This window comes from Dryobates pubescens, chromosome 5 (assembly GCF_014839835.1).
Source record: "Dryobates pubescens isolate bDryPub1 chromosome 5, bDryPub1.pri, whole genome shotgun sequence".
In the NCBI taxonomy this organism is placed as follows: domain Eukaryota; kingdom Metazoa; phylum Chordata; class Aves; order Piciformes; family Picidae; genus Dryobates; species Dryobates pubescens.
The window spans coordinates 33,568,915-33,596,640 of record NC_071616.1 but is presented as its reverse complement, the minus strand read 5'-3'; the positions used below and the strand labels follow the sequence as shown (position 1 = coordinate 33,596,640).

The 27,726-nt window shown below is 41.1% G+C and overlaps 1 protein-coding gene across 2 annotated transcripts in view; it reads right to left on the bottom strand.

The window, feature by feature from the left end:
* The window catches only part of STON2 (stonin 2), a 73,710-nt gene extending 47,049 nt beyond the window's left edge, over window positions 1-26,661 (bottom strand). Inside the window, exons 1-4 of one of the 2 annotated variants that reach the window (XM_054161945.1) lie at window positions 26,644-26,661; window positions 8,780-8,916; window positions 8,111-8,365; window positions 3,946-4,143 (exon numbers count right to left, since the gene is read on the bottom strand). In XM_054161945.1, the coding sequence (XP_054017920.1) occupies window positions 3,946-4,143; window positions 8,111-8,365; window positions 8,780-8,867 (541 nt within the window). In that variant the 5' untranslated portion in view covers window positions 8,868-8,916; window positions 26,644-26,661. Of the gene's footprint in view, window positions 1-3,945; window positions 4,144-8,110; window positions 8,366-8,779; window positions 8,983-26,643 lie in introns of those variants that run through there. The other variant, XM_009905288.2, reaches the window with a different exon arrangement.
* Between the last annotated feature and the right edge of the window lie 1,065 nt (window positions 26,662-27,726).

The window sequence follows — 27,726 nt, the reverse complement described above, 5'->3', positions numbered from 1 at the left end:
AAACCATCTAACAGGGAACTTACATCTACAAGACTAATCACAATTTTATATACATATATATATGTGTGTGTGTGTGTGTGTACACAAATATAGCATTATTTTATAATATAGAAAGATTTTATTAAATATGAATGTAGCCTGGAATATATAGTTTATGAGGTATTCAAACATACTTTATTATACATGTATGAATCATAAATATTTTTATTTGGTATACAAGTAAGGATTTAATTTAAATGTATGTAAATAAGATTATTTTAGAGATGAATGGTGAAATAAAGAAATTCAAATCAAGCTGTGAGGTATTTGTGCACAACCTCAGAACAGATTCCAGTGCTTCCTGATCTATAATCATAGCTCGAAGGAGGCCTTTCCCTTCCCTCTGACATGTAGATATGTGGCCTTTTTTGAAAGCTGCGACAGGCATCTGCTTCAGAATGAATAAATACTTGTACTGTATCAGTAACAGAGATGTCCTGTGTTACTCATCTTGCAGAATACAGCAGAAATGCCAGAAGTTCCAGCTTTTTTCCATCCTCATTGATCCAAGCTGAGCAACTCAGCAATGCATGGTAGGAAGCTCTGAGGCAATGGGCCACTTCACCAGCACCCAAACACAACTTCACACACACTGCCAAACCCCAGCTGTTGTGAAGTGCTTGTTGTTATAACCATGTAAACATGCCCACATTAAACAGGCAGTCTGCTATTACTTGACCCAAGGTTATTGGCTATCTGTTGCAGTCTAAAATATCTCCCCACGCTGACACAGATGAAGATAATATAAAAGGCTTCTTGATGCCAGAGATCAAACTAGCATAAGCAACAAAGTGCAGCATCTTATAGCTGTACTTACATTGAAAAGCAAAGTATTTTTCAGCTCTGCTCATGCAATATTTACCTTCACCACTTTTAACTCTACTATTTAACAGCATGTCATTGAGCTCATTCCAACTCCCATCAGTCAGGGGGCTTTCTGCAGTGACTCCCTGCAGTGGGGGTAAACGTTCAGGATGGGATCATTCAGGTCTCTACCATCTTTATCTGATAATTTCCTACGTCCTATCTTGCATAAACACACGCTAGATAAAGCTCAAGACCATGGAGTTGTTTTACATTCAAATCTTGGGCCAGCTGTGAGAAAGTTGATTCCCAGCCAGCTTCACTTGTTCAGAGCCTACCAGCCCTGGACAACAAGCTGTGCGTTCTCACTGCTGGGACTCGGTTCTGTTGATGCCTGTAGTCAGACCTACCTAGGGCTTTCGTCTGCTCCCATGCAAAACCCTGTGCCCCAAACTTCGACAGGCAGTTGATGCTTAAACATTTTTCATGCAGGATAAATTCAAGACAAGGATTGAAATTACAGTGGCCAAGTATCCTGAATTCTCTTCTGTGATGATCAGGCAATAAAAATTCACCATGGCTAAACCAGTTATTTTGCTCAGTGGAATTTTTCTGAGTGGAATTTTTCATGCTTTTCCCACTAATAAGTCTTTCTTGCTTGAAACAATATTAAACGTGAGCTACTTTTATAGACCCCATTCTTGACTATCATTAAGAAGATCAAAAAATGACTTCTTATTTTTGATGGGTTTTTAAGCAGTGAAATTAATAATTTTTTTTTCTTTGCCTCCATCAAGCTCAACCCTGGAGTCAACATATTGTCTAACAGTAAGTGTAACTTCACCACTACTTAGAGCATAAAGATTCCTCTCTTTTCTTCATGGAAAAAACAAATGTTACTTCATTGCCTTGATGGAGCCTTCAAACTCCAATACTAATTGAGGCAGACAGTCATTTGAGAAGAGAAATGCAAATCAATTATTTGAATCAGGTAAGGTTTGGACAACTGAATTTCTGGAGAGGGGCAGAGAGGAAGGAAAGAAGAAAGGATTTTGTCTGCTTATGCACTGTGAAGGTAGGATGAAGGCAGAGTGGACAATATAAAGGCAGTCAGAACTGTACAACAGTTCCCTGGCCACCAGGGTCCTCGGCTCCCTCACCTCCACAAATCTTGCCTGATGCCAGCAGGCATGTTGGAGGTTGGGCTGTGAGACATTCCATGAGCAGAAACAAAAAGATACACTTCACTCACACAGCCCTTTTGCAAACTCAATACCAAGTGGGAAGAAAGACTCTGTGTATTTCTTGCTTTGAGTTCCAGGAGTAAAGTCGCATATCTTATCTTACAGATAATGACATAGCCTTGCTTATAAAAAGCTAAAAATTAAGCTACCCTAATGTTGATTGGAATAATTTTTTTGTACCTGTTTTGCCAACAAATATGTCAGTTTGTGACTGACTGGGAAAGAATTAAGAACAAGAAGATTGCACAAAAAGCTTTTACTGACGTATCGATTATTCTTTTGGCTGTATGTAACAGACAGAACTGTCCATATGCATGCCAGTGATATATAACAGCACTTCTGCCTTTCATTTCTTTATATGATGCAATGTTACATATTAGCTGGGCATCCCTCATTTCCCTTGCTCATGTAGAGACAGTGCCAGTAACAACATCCACCCTTTGGAAACCTATACTAAATCAACTACACAGCAATATCCAGCACATAACTCCAGATGAAAACTCTTACACCCTAATAGACATGAGCTCATCAGAGCAGAACTAATGCCCACCCTGGCATCCAAAGAGCTGGCACACAATGTCAACTTGCCTATTCTACCTTTTTAACTACTGGTTTCCAAAGTCAGAGGTACAGACAAGCAGAGTATTCTAAAATAAGATCAGACAGACTTATGGTAACTGCATTATTTGAAGAAAGAAAAGTTCTCTACTTATTCAAAGGAAATATTAATTCTCCACAATTGCTTTAAGTACTCTGGCAGTACCTAATATGCTGCTGTTTATGAACCTGCCTTGATGTTCAACTGTCTTTCACTGAACCATCAAATAATTCCTTTTTTAGGTGATGTATGCATACATTTCTTAAGGAAGAGACATATGACCTCAATGGACCTTAGGATATCCATTCTCTCAAAACAGATCTTATTCACACATATTGTTACAGTCACCACCTGAGAGAAAAATGAGTGTGTCAGAGATGTCATGACACCAGTGAATCAAATTTAATCACCAAACTGGGTAGCTGTTGACCTTACTCAGCTTGGGGTGAACAGCTTCCAACTTACTGCAGGTGCTTCCTCCTGGAGCTGTGTATTTTTTTCCTTTTGCCTCCTGACATACCAGCACTTTTTATGTTTTGTGAAAGTCTGCTTTGTTAGTCAGGAGTTTGTCATCCCAACAAAGGTGGCACCACTGCTTTACTTCTGTTTTAAAGATTATCTAGAATACAATATGACTGAGGAGCAATGAGCTACAGCATCATGCAGCACATTTCTCCACAGCCAGGATGCCATCTGAATAGATCCTCTCAAGGTCAGATGAAAGATTCTTAAACGATCAGAATCTGCTACTGAACCACCCTCTGCCATCTGCTATGTTCTCTCTGCGTTACTCTACAGTAACACTGCAAAGCACACATCCAGAAGCCTGGATCTGTGTCTTGGCACTCATCAAAACAAAGAGGTCCATGAGAGCGGGACGTGCCTCAGCTGAATAAACTAGCAAGTTACAAAAATTTCTGCATGGAAGTTCACAAAGGACATTGAGCTTCTCCCACGATATGCTGACAACAAGCTCCTAAATCAGCTCAAGCTGATGTGGTATGTGAAAACCACAAATGCTCCAACATTTCACTCAGACAAGTCTAACTGAAAGTACATAGCTGCATTTGGGCCTTAGTCTGGGAGCCTGCACATTGTCAGGGGTGTTGTTAAATCCAGGTGTGACCTTTTGGGAATTAGACTAGAATAAAATGCTAGTCTGCCTAATCCTTGAGTTTGTTTCTGGTAGCTTGCATCTGAGTAGTAAGTTTGCATTGCAACAAAAACATCGAGATGGAAGCTTGAAGGCTTCCCTCTTACCAGCTGAATCTGCTGCAGATGTCCCACCACTGGTCAAATCCTCAGTATTAACTGACTGCAGATCTGTGTAGGAGGGAGCAATGCTGGGGCTACTGGTGTCCTCTGAATTAGTTGTCCAGCTGCTCTCTGAGGTATAGGCTTGCCTCTCAGAAGAATTGGAGGAGGGGGAAGCCCAGCTGGGTGCTTTTGATGGAGACACTGGATGCAGAAAGGAAAACAGGTATCAGTTGGAGACATGCAGGACAATCTTCCAGAAGATAAAATCTGTTCCCAAGACACACTGCATCAGTGTACTGAGACTCTGTAAATATAATTCCTAGAAATTTGCAATTTGGTCTCTATTATCAATAGATGCAGAGCCCAAGCCTTTCAGCTGCAGGAATTTCTCAGAAATTGGTTTTTTTTTTGTGTTAAAAGACCAGTGCAGAATTGTCCCTAACAAGCAACTCCTGTAGCATGTGTAGGATACTGAAAATCAATTCATTGTTTCCCCAAGAAAAATATTTTCTTCCTTGTGCATTTTACTTTTTCTTGACCTGTTTGTTACTAATAGAATGGATTTGGTTTTATACCCTGGTTTACCTTTAGGCATTAATTTGCCTTTGACGTGAGGCTCCATTCCTTGATCCCTACACTGTATTAGAATCAACCTTGTTAGCATCATTTCCTCTCCTACCACACAGGACACAGGATTTTTCTGATTTTAGGACACCATCACAGCTGGTCTAGTTTTCACCAGCTGATCTTCTGTTGCATGCACTCCCTATTTTCAAATGGAATAGCACAAAAGGGTTAAATTGAAATTTGCCTTACTGTGGGATAGCCTTTCAACAGAGATGGTAGGAGTCCAAGTTACTTGAGCCATTTAAAACCAGGCAAAGCTCTTGGGAAGAAGCAGGGGGTGTGTGGACCAGATGATGTAACGGATCTTGCCTTGCTCTAATTTTGGTGCTTTGTTGAATACCTCATTGAATTCAACAGTGTAGCTAACACCAACAGAATATGAGATGGTGAGCTGGAAGCACACTGTTAACCAAATGCAAATGTTATGTCGCTGGCTGTGATCATTCACTGATTACGTAACATTTGTGATAGGAACTTCTGGGTGCGTCTAAACATCTCATTTTTCACTTTTGCAGTATCAGTTTGACTAGCCTGGTAATCACTAGGAGACAAACAGCATTTCTTCTTTTCCCTGTAAGAAGAAAATGAGGAAGAGGGTACCACAATGCACTGTTTCTGTGACTTCACTCAAGAGTTACTGCTTCCCAGGGAGAAATCACATACTTCAGGAGCTGGCAGTTATCTATGCATATTTCTTGAAAAGAAGAAATCTTTTGAGAGGAAGATTTTGCCCAGCATTTACTCTGCCTGAGCCTGGTAGAATGAGGGTTTACAAGGATATCCTAAATGAAGATATTTTCCACTACGAGGCTCACAGTGGATGCTTTTCATTTCTATGCCTCAGGTATAGAACATACCTTTCCTCTCGCCTGCCAGATTATTTGCCTCCTTTTCAGCCCCGTTTCTTGCTATCAGTCCCCCTAAATTCTGGTCCCTCGATAATGTCTTCACTTTTCCCAGAACAAAAAGTGTCCAGCATTAGCTTTGGTTTTCTTTTAAATATATTTCCTATAGAACAACCATTGCATGGCATCTGTCTTTACATTACTATTTTTCCAGACTGCGAGCACTTTGGGACAAAGATTTGTTTTCAGGGGAACAGTCCTAAGGATCTTCCTCTCTTCAGGCACATCCTCTCTGTGCCCACAGCACTGGAAATGCCACTTTGCAAGCCCTTTTCAAAATGTGTTTCCAGGCAGCCTGGCCATCAGCCTGGGTAATTATCTAGTCAGCTGTGCAGCTGCTTCAGCATGGGCAGACAAGACACATGATTTCCTAACAGTGCTGGAGCCCTGACACAAATGCAGTCAGGGATGCTGAGCCTTCAGGACATTGCTCTTCACAGCTGCCTGCACAGGAAATGGATTTCAAACATCTCCATCCTTCTCACACCAATCCATCTGTCCATACTTGGCCTTTATACTGTTCTGTCCCAGCTAGCTATTTGCTATTGTTCTTATGCAGTCTGTTTGCTACTGGAAATGAATAACTGCTGTCATCACTGGGTTTCCACTGGGCATGTCAGCGTGTCATAGTTATAACACAAAGTCTCCAGCTTTGCTGCTGCCCTTAGAAAAAAGATGTGACCTGCAGATTAACTGAGAACAAAGCTGAAGTTTTCCTACCTCTTACTGTCAAACGTCCTTCACGGTAGAAGGCTAGAGACAAAGAACTGTCATCTCTTCAGCCCCATGACCTTTCCTTTAGAAGCTGTCAGCTGCACTAGTTTGGCCATTTATACCACAGGGTCCAGAATAGAAGTGGGACGAGCTCATAAATAAGGATTTTAAAATATCCACATCACCTCCTTAAGGTTCCTATACAGCTGAAGAACAGCCTCCTGTGCAAGTATTACATGGAATGCATCAGGATAGTTCCAGAGGAACCCTCCTCCCTCCACTGAGTCACAGTCAGATGCTAAATGTTGGTGTGTAAATACCCCTCCAGTGGCATGGATCATTTAGGACAAGCTTTTACAGGGGCACAAGCGAATGCCTTCTTAAAAACAGCAATGCTTTTGGAAAGTCTGATTCCCTCTTTTGGATGTGGATGTCTTAGACCTCTGATGACAACATAGTGTCCCTTGTGACTGAAAACACAAACCAAGAAGCAGTGCTTTTGTTAAGAACATACCTTATGACTGGGCCACACCCCTTTAAGGATGGAAAATCAAAGGATGCACCAAAAAATTAGTTTTATAGAAGTCTCTTTGTAATGACTAGCTTTACTTAGGCCAAGCAAAGAATTTATTTTCTAGGTGCACTTAAGAGTTTTCCAGTCAACAAGGACAACACAACATTGGGGCAAATCCAGAGGAAGGCCACAAAAAACATCCAAGGGCTGGAGCACCTCTGCTATGAGGATAGCCTGAGAGAACTGGGGTTGTTCAGCCTGGAGAAGACTTTGGGGGGACCTTACAGCTGCCTTCCAATACCAGCAGGGAACCTACAGCAAAGCTGAAGAGGGTGTCTAGTAATAAGACAAGGGGGAATAGTTTTAAGCTGAGGGAGAGTAAGTTTACATTAGATTTTAATATGAAGTTCTTCAGTACAAGGGTGGTGAGACTCTGGAATAGGTTGCAGATGCCTCTTCCCTGGGGGTGTTCAAGGCCTGGCTGGATGAGGGCTTGAGCAACCAAATGTAGTTAAGAGGCACCCCTGTCCATGGTAAGGAGGTTGCAGTAGATGATCTCTAAGGTCTCTTTCCAACCTAAGCCACTCTATGATTATGAAGGCAATACAGCATCAGAGAGCAACCGTTTAAAAATGCATGTGGCTGTATGAATAAGAGTAAGGATCACCTAACCAGGAAACAAAATACTAGAAAGGTAGAGCACCTCAGTTTCAGAGTTATGGATGCTTTTCCTTCCACCCTCATCAGAATCAGTAAGTACTTATAACTAGAAAGAATAACCAACAAATAAAGATAAGAAGGTCTTAAGCAGAGCTTAAGAGAAACTTCTTTTGTCTGAAGATTCACCCACTTCTCCTGCATGAAGGTCTGACCACTATCTCAAACAGACTAGGCTGTAGCACCCATAAAAAGATAAAAAAATAAAATAGAAAACTATTGGGTTTTATCCAAACCCCAATCCAAATAATTTGCTTCTAACTGAGTTGGTCTGGCAAAGTTAATGCTGGGGGGGAAACTTCAACCCACCATACCATTCTCTACAGCTCCAGGTTGCAGAGACAAACATGGCTCAGACTTTTTAAGGTGGTATGTAAGAAATGTCAGTACTGAAAACAGCACTAAGCTGTTTTCCCACAAATATATTTTGGCAGTTTCCAGGGTCCAGACATAGACAGAATGAATCACAGAAGCCTTTAATTTCCTTTATGAAAAGAAAATACTGATAGATCAACCTAGAATGAAATTATGAGCCCTTTTTGAAACTCTGATAACATGAATTGTATTAAAATACAGTACAAACAAGTCAAAGTTTGACTTCTGAGAAGCCAAAGAGAAGGAGAAAACCCTATAGGGTCTTACTGTACTCTATTACATTACTGAAATGGATCTTTTCATGCATTTGCCTCACCTGCTTGTGACTGCGTCGCTGGAGCACTGCTCCATGACGCATCTTCAAACTGAACCCATGCACTGATGGATGACAACAGATCAGTGCTGGGACACACATGGTTCCCAAGCACAGCAGACTCCACCTTGGATTGGTCAGCTGCATCTTTCAGCTCTGTGTGGGAGAGGTCTGGAAATTCTCCATCGGCATTGGGGTACTCTTCTGAGGAAGTGTCCGAGAATGAAAAGCATTTCTCCAGAGGCTCTTTAGTGCTACCTGAAATAGAGACAAATTAGACTGCTAGGATTTTCTGTTACTTCACTGGTTTTCACTGAAATATCTAGAATTTGCTATTAAATGTAGGTAGACAATTGTCCTTTCTATAATGTAATTTTTAGACTAACACTGGACGTAGTTTTGCACTAAACTGTAACAGGTGAGACTTCCTCCACCGTCCATTGGATACTGCCTTGAATCTCAAAGGCAACAGAACTATGCTAAGAAAATCTCACATTAGGAGAGTATTTTACTGTTTTGGCCCAAATTATCCTATTACATAGCAGAATTAATTCAACCTCTGCACATACTGCTTCACTTAGAAGGCAAGCTCTGGGATGTTAAATGTATTACAGTTGGTCTAATTCAAATAAACAAAGTCTCACAATGTTCAAAGAAAATCAGGTAGCATACCTTGAGGGTTAACAGGGAGAAGGAGCTCATCAGTGAAGGACACCCACTCAGACTGGTGGGAGGCAATGACACTAGTCAGGGATGTCATATTCACAGCAGGCTACTCATCTTCACTTGGGGATTACAAGGAGGAAGCACTACAGGAGAGAGGTACGGCGAAGACGAGTCAGTAGGGGGAAACACCTTCTTTGCACTTTCTTTCCTTTTCCCGGGCTGTTAAGATAAGAAAGGGTCATGCCTTTTAGAAATGCCTAAATTAGGTCACTTAGAAAATTAAATGGGAGTAATGAGTGACACCATTTTGATAATACAGAACCTTAAATCAATTTATGTACCACAGGCACAGTATTGTCAAAGTACTGCCACCTTTGAGATAGGAATGTCACCCGTGACTAGAGGAGGGCTAGCCATGCTTGAGCAGCTCCTTGATTAAAGCATCTGAAGGTCTTCAAATATCCTCATGCCAAAACACACTATTACTGAAACTAATGTTTTATTCCTTACTCAGGGAGCCAGGCCTCTCATAACACCAGCAAGAGTGGTGGTGAGGAAATTCTCCCAAGTTTAGCAAATTTTTATTATGATGTAATTTATTTCCAATTCCAAGATGTCATTGGCTTGCTACCTAAAATGTCTGATCCCTCCCAAGAGCAAGAAATAAGCTGCATGTCTCATTCTCAATAACATTTGCATAGCTAGTTCTGGGATCAGGACACATCGCCTGTGGGTATGAAGAGGTGCTCTCTCAGGTAGCACTTTCAACCCTGCTGCTTGACTGGAACTGCACATTTTAATTTTAAAACCCAACATCTTAGAACTTGTCTGAAGTTAAGCATGACTTTGCCATAGCTCAGCAAATGTTTTCACAGACACAGTAATTTTAATTAGGATGCGCTCCAACTGGATGTACTCTGCATTACTGTGGAAGGAAGTGGAAACTGCAAAGTGCCTGGTTGTTAGCTAGTAACTGAGAATGGGAGGGCAATTCTCTTTGACAAGCACCCATGACCACCTCAGATTTGCAGACCACTTCAAAACTCTCAGAAGACTACTGTCTCGTCCTAGAAAGCATTGAAGCTCTTGTTGCCATGGTGTTCAAGTACTAGGAAAATACTAAAACTCAGATATGGCTACTTTAAAGAGCTTTAAGCTGTACCTCTTGCCCTGCTCTCTCCCACCTAATTAATTTGGGTTTGGGGGTGAAACTCCATGTTGGTGTTCAAGAACAAATATTTCACTGAGACTTCTCTTAAACGTGCATTAAAATTACTCAGGTCCAAAGAGCAATCTCATATTTAAATGCAGGAAGTAGATCATTAAATAGCTGCCAATATGATTCTTCTCTTCACAGTTATTAGTCTGCTGAAGGCAGGTCACCAAGTAAGAGATGCACAGAGCTGAAAACTTCAGAAGTTTGGAAGTTGCAAACTAGCCTGACACTAGGGAGAATTCACAGGTCCATGAAGGTTAATTATTTCAAACAAAATTGAACATGAAACATGGTTTCCTACCAACACAAAAAGGATTCCTGAAGACAATTCTGAGGGTTAAGTGCAACTTTCCAGAAGACTGATCCTTTCTCTGTAGGCTTTCCAGAGCTTATGGTCACCCAACAGCCAGTCACTCTGCGTATCTTTCCTTTATTCCACAAGCCATTCCCTAATGCCAGAGAAACAGCTACACTTGAGTTCTAACCTCTTCTCCTCCACTTACACAGCATCTCCCTTCCTGCAGTGTGGGCAGATACCTTTGCCTGCCTCATGGAGCACTCATTTTGGGAGCTATTAAGTGAAACTACAAAGCTAAGCATAGAGGCAAGATAAAGAGAAAAAGAATAATCAGAAGTTTAGATAGAACAGAAAATAGAAATAGAATTAACCAGGTTGGAAAAGACCTCGAAGATCATCAAGTCCAACCTATCATCCAACACCATCTCATCAACTAAATCATGGCACCAAGCACCCCATCCAGTCTCTTCTTAAACACCTCCAGTGATGGTGACTTCACCACCTCCCTGGGCAGCCCATTCCAATGGCCAATCACTCTTTCTATGAAGCACTTCTTCCTAAAATCCAGCCTAAACCTCCCCTGGCACAGCCTGAGACTGTATCCTCTTGTTCTGGTGCTGGTTGCCTGGGAGAAGAGACCAACCCCCACCTGGCTACAACCTCCCTTTGGGTAGTTGTAGACAGCAATAAGGTCTCCCCTGAGCCTCCTCTTCTCCAGGTTAAGCAACCCCAGCTCCCTCAGTCTCTCCTCATACGGCTTGTATTCCAAACCCCTCACCAGTTTTGTTGCCCTTCTCTGGACACGTTCCAGCAAGTCAACCTCTTTCCTAAACTGCGGGGCCCAGAACTGGACACAGATGTCATATGAAGGAATGAGAGAATGACCTTGGTATCTTGCTTTCCTCCTGTGACCAATTAAGTTGTTTGTTTTGGGCTTCAGTATCTGTTACCAAGTTTTCTTTTCCCAAACAAGAGAATACCGACCTCTCCTTTTTCCTGGAAAAGTCTTGACGGAAGCATGAAATGGCAGGAAATGAAAAAAAGAAAACTGTTTATCTTGCCCATAATACACTGACACTCCAGTAGAGCTTTTTTCTTTTTTTTTAATTCAAAGGAAAAAAAGCCATGAAAAGAAGTAGAAAAATAGACTGTTCCAGCTGTGCAGACACGTGGAAGAATTGTACCATTGGATTTTCTCTTTGCTGTGCCATAACAAACTTTTTAAGAAAGCATCGATTCCAATCCTGCCCTAAATTCTTGTAAAGAACTATCAACCACGTACAACTAGCTAACCAACCCCTGTGCAGACTACATGGCAAAGACACAACATAATTGCCAAAATATTTTTCACATCCCCAAGTCCTCCTTAGGAAAAAAAAAAGAAAAGCAAACCCACAAATATCTAAGCCGCCCCACTGTGACCCAAGAAGCCTTACTGAGCACAAGACCAGTGTGCCATTGTACATTCAGTTAACACAATGATGCTACAATCTGCAGAACTACTAGAGAGCTACATGTCTCCAGAGGAACCATTTGACACTGTGGATAAACTTGAATCCTCTCTATGGCAAATCAATCAGCATCCATTATTTAAACACTGCAGTGAATAATCTGCAAGCAAAATTTGGCTGTTCCTGGAGAAATGGATTTCAGAGCACACAAGGCCTATGGGAACAAATGAATCCTCTATACTTCACAAGCTACAGTTTAAGCAAATTTTATGAAGTACAGCCCAAGCAAAAAAAGAGATGAAAACAGATTTCTTGGAACAAGATATTCCTGGGCCAGACCAGCATTACATCTCTCTAAATGAATGGGATTTGTATCAGTTTAGATTTTATTACTTCTGAATTTGTGTTATTAAGTGCATTAAGTGTTTGGTGCTGAATGGGTAAAAAACCCAAACCAAAACAAACTTAATTTATCATTTTTTGGGGAAAAAACAAACACCAAACAACACAAAACCCCACAAAAAAACAAAAGCTTTTCTGTTAATAGTACTATTACACAGTAAACATAAGGTAAAGCAGATGTTACACATCCTAACCCAAATGATCCTCACCATCAGTTCTAGTGTAGTGGCTTGACTATGAGGCAATAAAATTCTAAGAAGCTGAAGTTTCTGCTTCAGGTGTACCTTCTTTACATTTCAGTTTCAAAGTGGGACATGTATATCTGAGTGACAAGGGGTTGACAGTTATTTCCAGCTCTCTAAAGGGCAGAGATCACAGAGCTGGAACAAAACTCCCTCCTTGCCTGTTTAGTCCTTCTAATGTTTTGATCAACTACATTACATAATCTCTCTCTTAAACTGATGAAGGTTCACTCTAAAATGACAACACTGCTTTCATGAATAGAAATTCTCTCTCATTTTGAGTCTTCTATTGTGCTAAGCCAAACTCACGTATTTGAGCAAGTGGCACAATTACTTTGTGCCGGAAGTTTCAAACCCAGTACCCTGTACAAGCCCTCACTTTAGGTGGAACTTTTACACACTACTTGAGTACAAATACCTACAGTAGTAATGGTTCCTAGCCTTACCGAGACACTTTACAAGTATTTGTAATAGAATGGTGGTTTTGTAAACACACCATTCAAAATATCCAATTACTCATTTGTTTTGATAGCAAAGTTGAACGTCTTTTCTCAGTACATTTCAACGTTGCTCTAAAGAAACAGCTTAGCACAATGAATCATTTCAAACACTAAGGGACCCTTCTCCAATTGCTTCAGCTTACAAAAGATAGATGCTGCAGCACGCTTTATCACCACTACCCAGAGTTAGTAGATTATAGCTACATGGAAAAATAGAAGAGAATGAAAACTGAGAGGATTGAATTCAGGTTTTGTTTTGCAACTGTAGTCTCAACAGCAAGTTTGTGCTAAATTTACAGACTCTTTAAAGTATATTGCCTTACCACTACAGAAAAAAACATATAATCCACACAGTGATACTGTTTTTCTTGCTTATGTACTCCCTTACAATTCCAGGAACCTAAACATTAATTGGCTACTGAACTTTGCATTTGGTAATTGTAGGAGACCACAGAAGGGAGAACGACTAGACAAGCTGTCAAGTTCCATGCAGCAGAGAAAGAAACTATGCCAAAGGGACAGCAAAAGACTCTGACCATGGCTTTTCTTTTAACAGTCAAGTTTTGCTAACACCAGGAAAGACTCAAGGAAAAGTATGTAATTTTATCTTGACCACGTGTTTGGCAAACCTGTACAGACAAAACAACTGTAGTAGCATGAACTGAGGAATGATTGCTGCCTTGGGCAAATTTCCAAGTGAGAGAGAGCTCACGGCTCTTCCCCTCCACGTGGCCTGTAACAAGCACTGGCCATCAGCACATCATGACCTGAATAATAAACAAACTCCACACTGGAAATCTGTTCTCAAGCATGAAAAGAAAGTCCAAAGTACTTCAGGGTGCCACAGCAAAAACCAAACAAACCAACCCCAAACAAAAAAACCCTAGTGATAAACAACAGGAAAACACCCAAAATTCTCCTAGAACAGACTGAGGGAGCCGAGGTTGCTCAGCCTGGAGAAGGCTCCAAGCTCCTGAAGGGGGGTCTATAAGAAAGCTGGAGAGGGACTGTTTACAAAGGCCTGTAGTAGAATGGGGGGCAATAGTATTAAATTAGAGAAAAGCAGATTTAGATGGGATGTTAGAAACAAGTTCTTTACCATGAGGATAGTGGAGCACTGGAACAGGTTGCCCAGGGAGGTAGTTGAAGGCCTATCCCTGGAGATCACAGTATCACAGTATAACTAAGGTTGGAAGAGACCCCAAGGATCATCAAGTCCAACCTGTCTCGACAGACCTCACGACTAGACCATGGCACCAAGTGCCACGTCCAATCTCCTCTTGAATATCTCCAGGGACGGTGACTCCACCACCTCCCTGGGCAGCCCATTCCAATGATGAACGACTCGCTCAGTGAAGAACCTTCTCCTCACCTCGAGTCTAAACCTCCCCTGGCGCAGCTTGAGGCTGTGTCCCCTTGTTCTGGTGCTGGCTGCCTAGGAGATAATCAAGGTGAGGCTTGACAAGGCTCTGAGCAACCTGATCTAGTGGAGGATGTCCCTGCTTACTGTAGGGTGCTTAAGCTAGATGGCCTTTGGAGGTCCCTTCCAACCCAATCCAAACCATCCTGTGATTTTATGGTTCTACAAAATAAAGGGATTGGATTTGGATAGTATTATTAAGTACTGAAAAAATTATTTCAACAGGTTCTGCCTAAATGCCTGAGATAAGATTACCTTGTGAACAGCCTAGATGATGACAGGAATAAGGTCATACTTGGTTATTCAATTATTGCATTCTTAGCATTTGCAATGCTATTTTCTCCATGTATGCACCTTCTCCCGCTTATAAACTGCCACAAGAAAATGTCTGGTAACACTAGGTTTTAGAACTTACACCAGCTTTACCTACTCTGATTCATACATGCTATTACATAGTCCCACAACTTCAATGTAGCTTAAGCAGCTCAGTCACTGCCTGGTGCATGTACCACTCACTTACATGGAAGCTCTCAGTATGTAAGGAAGAGCTGGGGCTCACAGGGTATGAAATAGATGTCCCTTATGAAACTCCTGGAATCTCTCTGGATTACACCTAAGTGAATGGTAACAAGAGCCTTAATAGCAGTCTGCCCTCAAAGCCTGATCATATCCACTTTATGTCACAGAGTCACAGAAGGTTAGGGGTTGGAAGTGACCTTGAAAGATCATCTAGTCCAACACCCCTTGCCAGAGCAGGATCACCTAGAGTAGATCACACAGGAACACATCCTGGCAGGTTTTGAATATCTCCAGAGACAGAGACTCAACAACCACCCTGGACAGCCTGTTCCAGCATTCTGTTACCCTCACAGTGAATTTTTTTTTCACTCCCACAGAAGCCTCTCTGTTTTGCAGACAGAGGAAAAAAAAAACCCTAAGATGCTCTCCTGCAGGCTACACCAGGTTATTTAGGCAGTTCAAAAGACAGCTTTCTGCCAAGGCCGTGACTGAGTACTTTACAGCTTCTGGATGCTTCATAGCAAGAGCCAGTCAAATAAGACTCAAAACCTGATGCTGGAGGAAAATTTTACAACCCCTTCCTCTACTCCTCATGTTCCCAAGAGCTTGATAAAACATACAAAGACAATGTAGGAGAGCAGCAATACAGAAAAAAAGGAGAATCTATTTTTTGCTTGCTTTACAATTAGAAGATATATAGAGGCAGAAAATAAGGGAGCATGACAGACAAAACGTTTGATAGTGACTGTTCACATCACCAGTCACACTGGGATCTGCATTTCAGGACTCTAAATATAGCTTGCTGTGGTGTATCACTTTGATGCATTCAAAGTGTAACTGAAGCCTCCAGTCACACAATTGCATTAACACTTGAAAGATAATTTCCCAAACTGCCACCCTTCCAACTCAGACTAGAATCTGAGGCAAAGATCAGTCAAATGCTAAGCAACAGTGCTTCAAAACGAGACTGGGGAAAGCTTGCAGGAAAGAGGCAACAATTTGTTTAGCAGAATGTTTGCCTCTCTAAAGTCTGGGATTTAGTTTTTTCCCAGTCAGTATTGCACAAATAGGAGAAAAAAAAATAAGTCAGCCACTAATGTAAACATTTGATTTCCAAAGGGTTAGACTACCTCAGAATTACTTTTACAGATCAGTGAAATTCTGTGGGTGATAACAGCAGGCCACAAGAAATAGAAATGCAGTGAGGGGGGAGAAGTTGATAGCATCCCCTTAGGAAAAAGTGGGTGCACAGTCCTTACCACTCTTTTTTGTCTTCTCAAGGCCTCCACAAGACAGAACTCCAAAGGAGCATCCCAATCCCAGACTTCTACATCTTACCATTCACACATCAGACTTCCTCTGCCTCAGTCACAGCTATTGCATGATGCAATGCTACAGTAAGTGATGTTCCCAACTGTAGTATGAGGAGGGAATTGATTTCAAACCTGAAAGAATGAATCCTTCTTAGCAGCCTGCTTTGTACATCTGATATTAATGCTTTTATATGTTCTTGCCTAAACTATGTACAGACAAGTAAGCCAGATGTGTTCAAGTTACCAAAGGCTCCAAAAGACACTGTACTTGCTGTTCTGATGCTTATCAAGGTGTGTTATTTAAGTCATCTCACTGATGTAAAAAGCATTCTACAATTAATAATCCTGAAACCTACTATGTCACTGCATCCTGACATCACTGAAAACAGCCACAGATTACAAAGTCCTGTCTATATCTATCCCTCTTCAATGGAAACAGGGAAGTAAGCAATCTTAAATCCACTGGAATATTGTATTGGATGATAAATGCTTTTCTCGTAAACACACATCCTAGCTTGTATGAAATGCCATCCTGTTCTACCAGGTACTAACATTCCAGCATTGCCTCCATGCCTTGCAGCAAATTGCTGCTTTACCAATATTTACTGTACAGCAAATTCTGCTTCCATTAGTAAAATGAGAGCCAGTGTAATTATTCCTGTGCCTCACAACAGACACTGATTTCAATTGCACAAATTAAATCAGGGCTTTATCTTCTGAATTAGAGCTACACACATGCTAGAAGGTAGGTGAAAAATCAAAAATCTTAATTGAAAATCAAAGGTATAATTAGATGCTATCAACTGCTATCAGTTAAGCTGATTTTAATCAAAGAAAGCTGGGGGAAGAAAAAAAAAATACAGTCTCCCCAAAACAGAAAGAAAAATCAAGCCCTTAAACCAAGCCCTTAAAGCCACATTCAAGACAAGGGAGATAGTGGATTCTGTAGACAGAGATGCTACATTTGAGACTGCATCCCTACAAAGAGGATAGGCATTCCTCTATCTGAGCTGTGAGTACCCTCAGAATGGAAGAAAAAATTCAAGAGGGAGGGAAAAACACAGAATCCAACTGTGAAAGCATCAGAAAGATAAAGATTGTGAATGAAGTGATGCTAAGAAAGCAAAGTTTTCCTGTGCTTAATGTTGGTTCCAGAGGAAACACTGGGCAAGAAAGCTGTTCTGTTCAAGTCTTCTCCTTATGTCCATATAGCTAACTATATATATATATAAAAAGAATAACTTCCATATAACTGCACTTCTATGTAACATCTTATAAATTCTTATAATTGTAACATCTTATAAATTATATCAGCTGCACATTTCCAAGGAAAAGAGTTTTAAAAGATTTTCATTATAAGAGAGATCTTGTTTGATGGTTATATATAAACTCAACCTTAAAATGTGAGGCTGTCTGTCCATTTAAGGAAGTCCTGCTTGAATATTTAAAGCAAGACAGAAAGCAATGCCCTGGAAGAGGTATCACAGGGAAGAAGCCTGCCCTGGCAGAAAATTCTATGAATGATGCAACTGGTCTTTCCTCGTTTCCACTGTCTGCAGAGTCAGCTGAGATTATGCAACCTAGTGTGATGCCAGGACACTGTAACCCTTCAGGGCAACCCAGGAATATGACTGTTGTCACTCTATTTTAGACACTCTAAATATAGGCCCATTAGACTTGATGGTGCTGTTTGTTTGGTGTGACTACTCCTGTTTCAGGAGAATGAAAAGTAACTCTAGAAAAAAAACAACACATGCTGGAGCAAAGACTAAATTTAAAGGGACCTAGTATTTTATATACTATTACAAAAAACTTTGGATGAAGTAGAAAAAAAGATCTTACCAAGTAAATTTTACACATAGTATAAAACAGTACCTTTGCAATACCACTGTCTAATATATTTGTGTCTAATTATACTTGACAATTGTTGAAACATGACATAACAAAGTATTGTATATTAGCATGATGTAGAACAGAGGGTCATGAGAAAATCCTTCACTTTTTGTTGTTTGGTTTTGGGTGTACTGGAGGTTTTGAGTATTTAGTTTGTTTTTACTAAAAGACACTAATGAGTGGTGCTAGAAAAAATAAAACACATTTCAGGGGAGAAAAAAACAACATGTATTGTAGTATCTGTCAGCAGGACCATGCCTACAGAAGAGTTTGTAAGATGCCAGTAGAAGCAATATTCTTTCCTGACTATTGTTTACTCATCTCTGAAAGTTCACAGGGAACCAGACACAAAGGATGGTTTTCCTGTGGTACAAAAGGGTAACTTCATTGCTGAAAACGAAGTTTCTGCAATGGCAGCTCCTCATATGCCAGTGGTACACAAGTGCTGTATGTGCTTGCACATGTTAAATGGAATCTAAAACTAAACTGTTGTTTATAGGTACATGAAAAAAAAATAATCCATTTTCACACAAAAATAGGAATGTGATTTGATCTTCCAAAATTTCATGTTTTGAGGATATAGAATAATGTAGCTGGCTACACCTAATCAATACTCTAAAATAAAGGGAACAGGAAATAAAGGAAAAAAACAAACCAAACCAAACAACAACCAGACCGTACAGTGAGATATTCTACTATTCTCTCCTTTGTAGACAACTAAATCTTCATTTTCAAACAGAAGACATTTGTTTTATCATTAAATCATGTAAAGTTTAACTGCACTAGGTGTCCAGCCACTCTGTCTAGAAGCACATTCTACGTGCCTATACTATCTATACAGAAAGAGTGATTGCCCATTGGAATGGGCTGCCTGGGGAGGTGGTGGAGTCGCCATCACTGGAGGTTTTCAGGAGAAGACTTGATGGGGTGCTTGGTGCTGTGGGTTAGTTGTTTGGGTGGTGTTGGATTGGTTGATGGGTTGGACGCGATGATCTTGAAGGTCTCTTCCAACCTGGTTTATTCTATGTATTCTATTCTATGTATTCAAATTATGCATACAGAAACTAAGAGTAAGATGAAAGTCACATGAGAAGTCATGATCAGTACTCAGGTGGACTTGGGCAATGCAGTACCGTGCCTCCCAAACTTTTAGACAATAATTTCGTTCATGTGACATTTCTGGCTGCAGTAGACATTATGTAACCCAAAGGCAATTCACTTTAAAGGAAGGTATCAGGTCTGGTTTATGCATGACCTCTTTTGTGTCATCTACATGCTTTAGTAGAGCAACAGTGTAAAAAACATACACAAAACTAAAAAACACCCCAAAAATCCCAACCCCACCATTCCCTTCCCACCCAGAAGTTTAAGGCAGGATTACTGTTGCTTTCAAGACTCTGCAGTCTAGTCAGGAAAACAAAACAGAAAGAACTTTATGAAGACTCCATTCACTTACCACCAAAATCAATATAAACCACTGCAGACATGGGAGATGGATGCTGGGCGCTCAATACCAGCAAGGGTTTTTTTTATTAAAAGGTTTGGAATCTCAATATCCTTCTCTATGCAACCCCTCTTAGGTAGTGCTGCATGTTTGACAGTACACCTGCTTACTGAGCCTGCTCTGGAAAGGGAAGTAATGCAGTCAGGTCACCCCACCTCACCACCCAACCTCACATAGCCATAAGGGACCATGGTTATCCTGCTGCTCATCCCACGATATGTCTCAGTTGCACAGCACTGGATGTGGCAAAACCAGTTCACAGCAATGTTAATGCAGCATTAGCACGCTCTTGATAGCTCTGAGGAAGCAAAGTCTAACTAACTTTTGGCCAAAATGGCCTTACCCAGTGGGTAAGTTTTGGAACTGGGATTCAGACAATTTGATTTTAAAATTTTTGAGATATTTACCTGCTTCGTTCATGAAGGTACACTCACAAAAGGACTGGGACTCTCTGTTAACCAAGACTAGCAGTAACTCACTATGGCAGAGCTGTAAATTTGACACCAGCATAATTAATTCACACACCAAAAGCAGGCTGCAAACTACTGAACATTAACAGAATTAGAATAATTACTGTTTCTTTCAAAACAAACTTCTTGAAATGAAAGGATTATCACTTGAAATTTAGTGCCTGTTTCAGTGTCACAGAAGAGCTTAATGCAGCTGTTTGGAGCTGCGGTTCCAAAAGGTCTGTGGCCTCCCTCAATCAATCTTGGCTCCAAGAATATTCCTATCAATGGCCTGGATTAAATACAGGGAAAATCTGAAGTCTTTTCCAGAATAAAAGTGAATACTGGTGCCAAACTATGAGCACACATGTAGAGTGGTGAACTAACAGCTGCCTCCATTCAGAGAGACTTGGACAATCAAACTGCCGAAGTCAGAGATTAGGGTTCTTTTAGGAGAGGAAAGCTCAGATCTGCCCATAGGACAGATCTGGACCTCAGTTCTATCCTCTTCAGCAACATTTCAGATTCTGTCAATGAATACTCCCAAAGAAATGCATATACCTAGCAGCTGAGATCTTATCCCTCATACTGAACTCACATACCTTAGAATTTGGAATGAGACTGAAAAACATGCACCTGATGTTTCTGATACCATTTTTATATATGTGATAGAATTTTTAGCCAGGTCAACATCTAGACTCTGGTGAACTGCAAACAACATAGCAAAGATCAGCGAGAAAGGAGTATTTCTGGTTGCAAGTTTCTGTCCTCAGCAGCAACCAGCAATTAAACAGCAACTAATTATTAAACTTCACAGGTCAAATTCTTCCCTACAGCTGTTCCATTGAGACTACTCTATTAGAAAATAAACTGGCCTTGTGCTGTGAAGCTTGACCAGTTTGAGTTTCAGTTATGCAGCTAGCAATACTTTTTCTGAAAAATGCTTAGTAGTGCTTTTCCCATGCATTTCCATCACCCACACAACCACATAACCACCATGCAGTTCTGCAAAATGGTACCTTCTGTTCAGAAGAGACCCCAGGTTCAGATAATAAGAGCACAGAATTACTGTATCATATGCCCACTCTCATTTTCAAAAGTAAATGAAAGATAATTCTTTCATTTTGCAGCTGGCAAACCCAAGAGCCCACAGAGAGAATTAGTTTCTATAAATATTCATGTCTCTAAATGCCAACTAAAACTTGGCCTAAAAGAGCATAATGAAACAAGAAACAGCCCAGTAAAAAGACACCCTTTCTCTCCAGCTCACCAGGAATGTCTGCTGCTCTTGGACCAGGAGCTCCTCTTTGAATCTCAGCTCTGGAGCACACTGCTTGCTCTTTGAATACTAGGATAGTTTTATACTACTAGAGCACCTTCATAGGATCCTGAAGCATACCAGTCAGTTCTGCCCTCTGTTTCAAGTAGAAGAAATTATGCCGAGATATTCAGTTCCTTAATAAAGCATGATGAATCACACCTCATTTAACTCCGGACATCCAGGCTGACATCTGAGATAAGTCACCTGATGCACTGTTTATAGTCAATAGAAGGAACACAACACCTCCAGAGGATCCTTCATCTGATCTATCTTTGAATGAGGTGAATCCCCCTCTAGAAAGACTATGGCAGCTAACTTAGGCTTTGCGTATCTTTTTTGCACCTAAACTAAGACAACTGAATCACAGCCAAAAATATTCCATTTCTCCTTTCAGTAATATGCTGTGTTAGCACAGACTCTGCCCTCTTCCCTTAAGTGTAATTCTCCAAACTCTACAGCACATGCTCTTCATCACACAGAGCTTATATTACTATAACTAAATAACCTACACACAAAGATAACACACACACACGTTTATTTTTTCCCCCCACAATGCCTTTTCTTTCCCTCCTTTATTACTTCTAGAGCTATTCTTTCAGGACCCACTCCCTAGGAGTTTCACTTGGTTCTGTCTTCCTAGAAGGAAATGCCTGCAATAAAACTGAAAACCTACATTTAATATTCAGATGACTTCATACAATTTGCCAGTATTGAACACAGAACAACTGCCTTATTCTGCAAGGAATGAAGAAGAGGCACTTCAGCAGTGGTTTGTTACTCTTATTTCTCATTTCATATGAATGCCCCTGAGCAATACAAGATGAAATCACCAAATGCTGGTTTGAAGTAATGGCACATCTAATCAAGACATTCCTATAAATGACATCTTCCAATACATAAAAATCTAAACTTCAAGAAAATCTTACACATGTTTTTCAACATGTCACTGCTGTGGACTGATAAACCTGAGAAAACGTTTTCAACATTTTAGGAAATATTTACTGTCAGAAGCTACCTATTAAAGGATTTTCAGGACTGGTGAGAGTAAAAACTCTTTACTTTTAGACCTCCCTGTATCTCTATAGAACTGATTTTTAAGAAATCCATAGATTTCAATAAGCAGCTCCCTTTGAATATTTCCTATTAATAAAGCACTATTTGTTTCTATAGTTCTTTAAGGGACACATGCATCGATGTCATCTCAACCTTTTTTTACACTATGCTATGATGGTTAAGTTTTCCCCTGTATTTTTTTCTGTAAATGTATATTGAGTGTTATGTTACACTAAAAAAATTGGTAAGAAGTTTACATTAGCAAGCAGTGTAAAAACTTTATCGGTAGGAGTAGAGCTGGTTGGTGACATTCTTAGCAATAAAGGCATAGCTTTCACACTACTGTTTTGCAGCTTTTATTTCCAATTATCCCCAATGTGATTCTGTAGACTGATACATAGAATACATAGAATAAACCAGGTTGGAAGAGACCTTCAAGATCATCGTGTCCAACCCATCAACCAATCCAACACCACCCAAACATCTAACCCACGGCACCAAGCACCCCATCAAGTCTTCTCCTGAAAACCTCCAGTGATGGCGACTCCACCACCTCCCCAGGCAGCCCATTCCAATGGGCAATCACTCTTTCTGTATAGAACTTTTTCCTAACATCTAGCCTGAACCTCCCCTGGCGCAGCCTGAGACTGTGTCCTCTGATCTAGCATTAGCACTTGCAGTATATTAAATGAGGTCCTGGAGAAGTTCTGACTCAGTTTTATCCCAAACAAAACTGGTTTATGTGCTCTGAGATGCAAACTGAAATGCAGCAAGTGCAGATATCAGGACATTCATTTCAAAAGCTCATTTCAGTTCTAACTAATGCACTATCTGCATCCATAGTTCTTCAGAAGAGAAGGAAGTCCTAGAACCTTAATGTTTGTCCTCCAATATCTCCACAGGACTGCATTTTCTCAGGTTTTTCAGTATCAGTGTCTGAAATTTTACACTCCTAAGTTTTGAGGTAAACTGGATCTTCCATATTGTTCACCCTATTTGCATATTAAAAGCAGCAAAAATTGATCATGGAAGTCAATAGGGTATTCTTAATCCCTTCTTGAGAAGCAATTGTACTCATACAGCCAGCTTCACATGGATTTTGGTCCCTGTTTTAAGGTCCTGGCAAAACTTTCACCATCTACAAGGAGTAAAGTCTTAACACCTAATGTTTCCAGATACAAGAGCTGAGCTCTAAGGCTTCTGGTCATGTTTCCTAGGACCCATATTCATCTGGGTGCAGTTACAGCCACAGCCCTGAAGACAACACACGCTCATACCCATCATAGAGGAAGACAGGCATTCCTTTCCTTGAGGCTGACTATTGACTAGGTTATTAGATCCATCAGCAGAACTTACCATCTTTCAAGAAACCATTCAGTATGGTTAGGCTTCTAATAAAATATATTAATAAATTAGAGTATTTTATGCTTTTTTTTTTTTTTTGGTAATGCAACTGAACTTTCAGACAGGAATTACCTTCTGTATGCTCTCCTAGATGGCTACAGAATGAGCTTAGGCGATTAGTTTAGCTCCATCCAACTCAGATTACATTAGAAGATTGGACCATCACATGGATCCACAGAGTTCTATAGCTTATTCCCTGAAAAGATTTTGTTAACATTCTTCAACTTTCAAAAAGAAAGCTAACATTGTGTGACGCTTATGAGGCTAAAACCCTTACTTCCATCCCACCTTTAAGAATACGACTATACAACAACTCAAAATACACTTTGTTAGTTTTCTCGCAAAGATCATGACAGGTGCTCTGCACAAAGCCTCAAGCCCAACACTCGAATGAAACACTGCATGAAGAAAGGGTACTACCAGGAGCAAAGTGTCAGAGCAGGAGAATCCACAAGCTGTGGTCTTGCAGCTGATGCCACCAGGGCAACTGCCTGACTGACTGGAAAAGTCACTACATTTATAGCATGGGCAACAGAAGCCTTGCAAAGCAGAACATCTTGAAAAAATTGTAACACATATAAATACCATTTCTCATCTTAATTTGCTGATGCCAGACTTGAGAGATGAAAATTATGGATTCTATAAACATAATGTATTTAGCCCACTCACAATATGGCTTTCACCCCCACAGAATCTTGAGTTTCTCAACCAGGGAACTATACCAGCTGCCAGTTCCTAACAAGATAGCTGACAAGGTAGCACAAACAAGGATTTGAGATGGGGAGTTGGCCACTACTGAGATGTAGCTGTTGCTTTTTCACCTTGCATCCCTTGGACTATTATCTAAGCCAACCACACAGCTGAGCATTCATGAAACCAATGATACAATGAGGGATCCAAGCTACTCCTATAAAGAAGAGATCTGCAGTTAAAGACCAAGGTGCGCTGTTAACTCCTCAATGATAATTAAGGATCTGAATAGTAAGAAGAGGGCAGCTAGTCAGAATTGAGATACAGTGCAACACATGAAAACAAAAAATAAATCTGACCTTTCCTCTTATTGGAAAGTTTAATGGTCATGCTCTTCAAGAGAATCGTATTTTGAAAATCATTTAACAGCTACAACTAGTAAAGAGCAGCAACCACCAAGGTTGCCAGCTGTACTCCTGTATCTAAAGAAAATGATATAATAGACCTACTTTAGAATTTGGAGTTATTTCTACTTGCTTTGTATTTAAGAACACCACAAAAAGCCTTTAATATGCCAAAAAAAGGTCAAGATTTACCTGACAAAACCATGATGTAACAGAATAAAGGAAATTCATAGTGACTACCACTTTATTTTAGTCAAAGTCATCCAAAAATTCTTGGAGAGAACCCAGCCATTTGGAAACTAAATATTTAGGAAAATCACATGTGTTGCATGACCCAATGTAATACATCTCGCTGGAGATGAAGGAAACTGCTCCTTAAACCTCTTGGTGATAACACAAACTTTGTTTACTAATATAAACTTGTTTATCTGGAAAATAAGCTCACTTGTCTGTGTAACCCAAAGTACGTTTCAGTCACCTCAGCAGAGAGAAAAAGAAAGCAGTCAGGTGCCATCATTAGTGAACACGGGCATTTTGCAATCAACTTGTGGTTTCAAGTTGACTTGCCCAAACAAGTAAGTTTACAAAACACATATTTCATGGAAGACAAAAGTGATTCATAACTGATCCACAAGTAAAGAAATTTCCATGGTTTTCTTGCCAATTTTTGCCTTGGCCATACCAAAAAAAAAAAAATGCCCTCAAACCAATACTGTAAAGTTATTCCAAGGATAATTCCCGGTGAAAGACACATGAGCTAGTCAAGCGTTTTTGTTAACATTTTTCTATCTGAAAAAAAAAAAAAAGTTAAGTCTCAAAAAGGATTAAATCACGAGGAAAAAAAACCCATCAGAAAAGCTGAGTCTGATTACAGCCAATTAGTCGGCAATACAGTTAACAAAAATCAACAGAGAAAAGTGGAACTACAGCACAGAAAAGATACTTAACACAAACTAGGCAAATGTGCCGAGGAGGGGTTGTCTGATTGTATGTCAACACAAAACTCCACTTTGCAGGGAAATATGTAATCTGAGCTTTTTTAGCCTATAATTTACACAATGTATTCAAAATGAGACGACAAAAGCGACTGGAGATTTTTGTTTCCCTTGCAGTATGTTAACCACAGAAAAACATTTCAAAAGCAGCACAATTCAGTAGGCTCAAGAAAGGAAAAATACAAAACATGAGTAATTGCACAGAGCAGCTGAGGAGTAGGTGGATACCAGCAGCTTCCACATGCTACTGTTAATGGCTCATTAACCCTCCTGCAGACACAGACTAATAAGTTGCTAGCACTTGGACAGAAGCACGGCGTGCGTGATTGCAAGTAACAGAGAGCGCCCATTTGGGAGAAGATGGCTGGGGGGTTGCTAGGCTACTTGTTATAAACGGTCACCATCGCGAAGAGCTGCGAAGGACCAAGGGGGAACAGGTTGAGCCACAGTCCGCAAGCTCACAGCTAGAGCGCGGAGGAAAAACTTCATCTCGATCAGGGCGTGCAGCTGGGGGCGGCCCGCCTCCGAGACTCCGGGAAAGGAAGGCAGAGCACCCAACACCGAGGAGAAGGCAGAAGCCTCAGCTCCTTCACTTTACGTTTCCTCGGCTCCGGTTTCTGAATGCCCTCCGCCCGCCCCTGCGTTAGCGCTACCCACGAACCCGGAGCCGGGGACACCGTTTCCTTGGGAGAGCGCAAGTCGCGCCGGGTGGCCCCAGGCAAGCAGTTCGCCTCGTCCCACGCTCGCTGCCGGCTCCTCGGCCTCTAGCCTCCCAGCACCCCCGCCCTGGACCTACCTGCCGGCTGCGACCAAGGCGCTCCCCTGGGCAACAGTGCCGCCGCCTGCGCCGGCGGACAGCGCGCTGAGCGAAGGCGGTGGCACGGCCCCGTCCCGCCCCCCGGGGCAGCTGCAACGCGGGGCCGCCCCCATTGGGCGCTCCCCGGCAGGGGGGCCGCGACGCCGCATTGGCCGGGGGCGCCCGCTCCGCCCGGTGGCGGCTCCGGGGCCCGGCCTGTTCCCGTGCAAGCTGCTGGCGGAGAATGCGGGCGGGAGCTGCCGCCTTAGTCTGCAGAAGGGTCGCGTTCGAAGGGCTGGAGGAGGCGTCTTGGGTGCCTCACTCGCGGCCTGGGTCCAGTCAAGTACCATAAAATGGCCTGGTTTGAAACGCAAGTTGAAGTCAACGCCTTCTGCTGCCCCGTGGGCAAAGTTTAGTTTAAGTGTGTCACTGTGCGCAGGGTCACGCAGCCGGCAGTCTAAGTTCTTAAATATGAGTGAGTTGTGTATCTGCTTCCAATACAAATGAAGAGGAATCTCCCTGCCTTTTGTTAGACCCTGATGAATTTCACAGATCAGCAAATATCCTCGTGTTAGTTGTGACTAACGAAGTTACCTGTAATGTCTGCGGTCAAAGTTGTTTTTAAGCTGATATTACAGATACAATACTATAAAACATGAGTATTATTTCTGCCTTATATCTTTAAAGGTCTGAGATCACAATTTACATCTGCAAATGTATTCATAGAGGCTTTAATTTCTAACTACTACAATTTCAAGGCTTCTGATGAAAGGCAAGTTACGGAAAATGAACATGTGTGCCACGCATAGAAACATGGGCACAGATGTGTACATACACCTGCACTACCAGAGTCAGAGAATGACAGTGGAGAGCTGACAAAACATCAAGTCATCAGAGTGTCCTAGAAAATTGAACCTTGTAAAGCTAAGAAATGTTAATAACCTTAGCATGTGCATAAACATTATCTTAACAACCTTAATTAGTAGTGGTGACTGACTGTAAAAACAAAACAACTCAAGATCAACTCTTGTCTAGGTTTTTTAAGTGCTCTTATAGCACACTAGGAAAATCTCAAATGAGAAC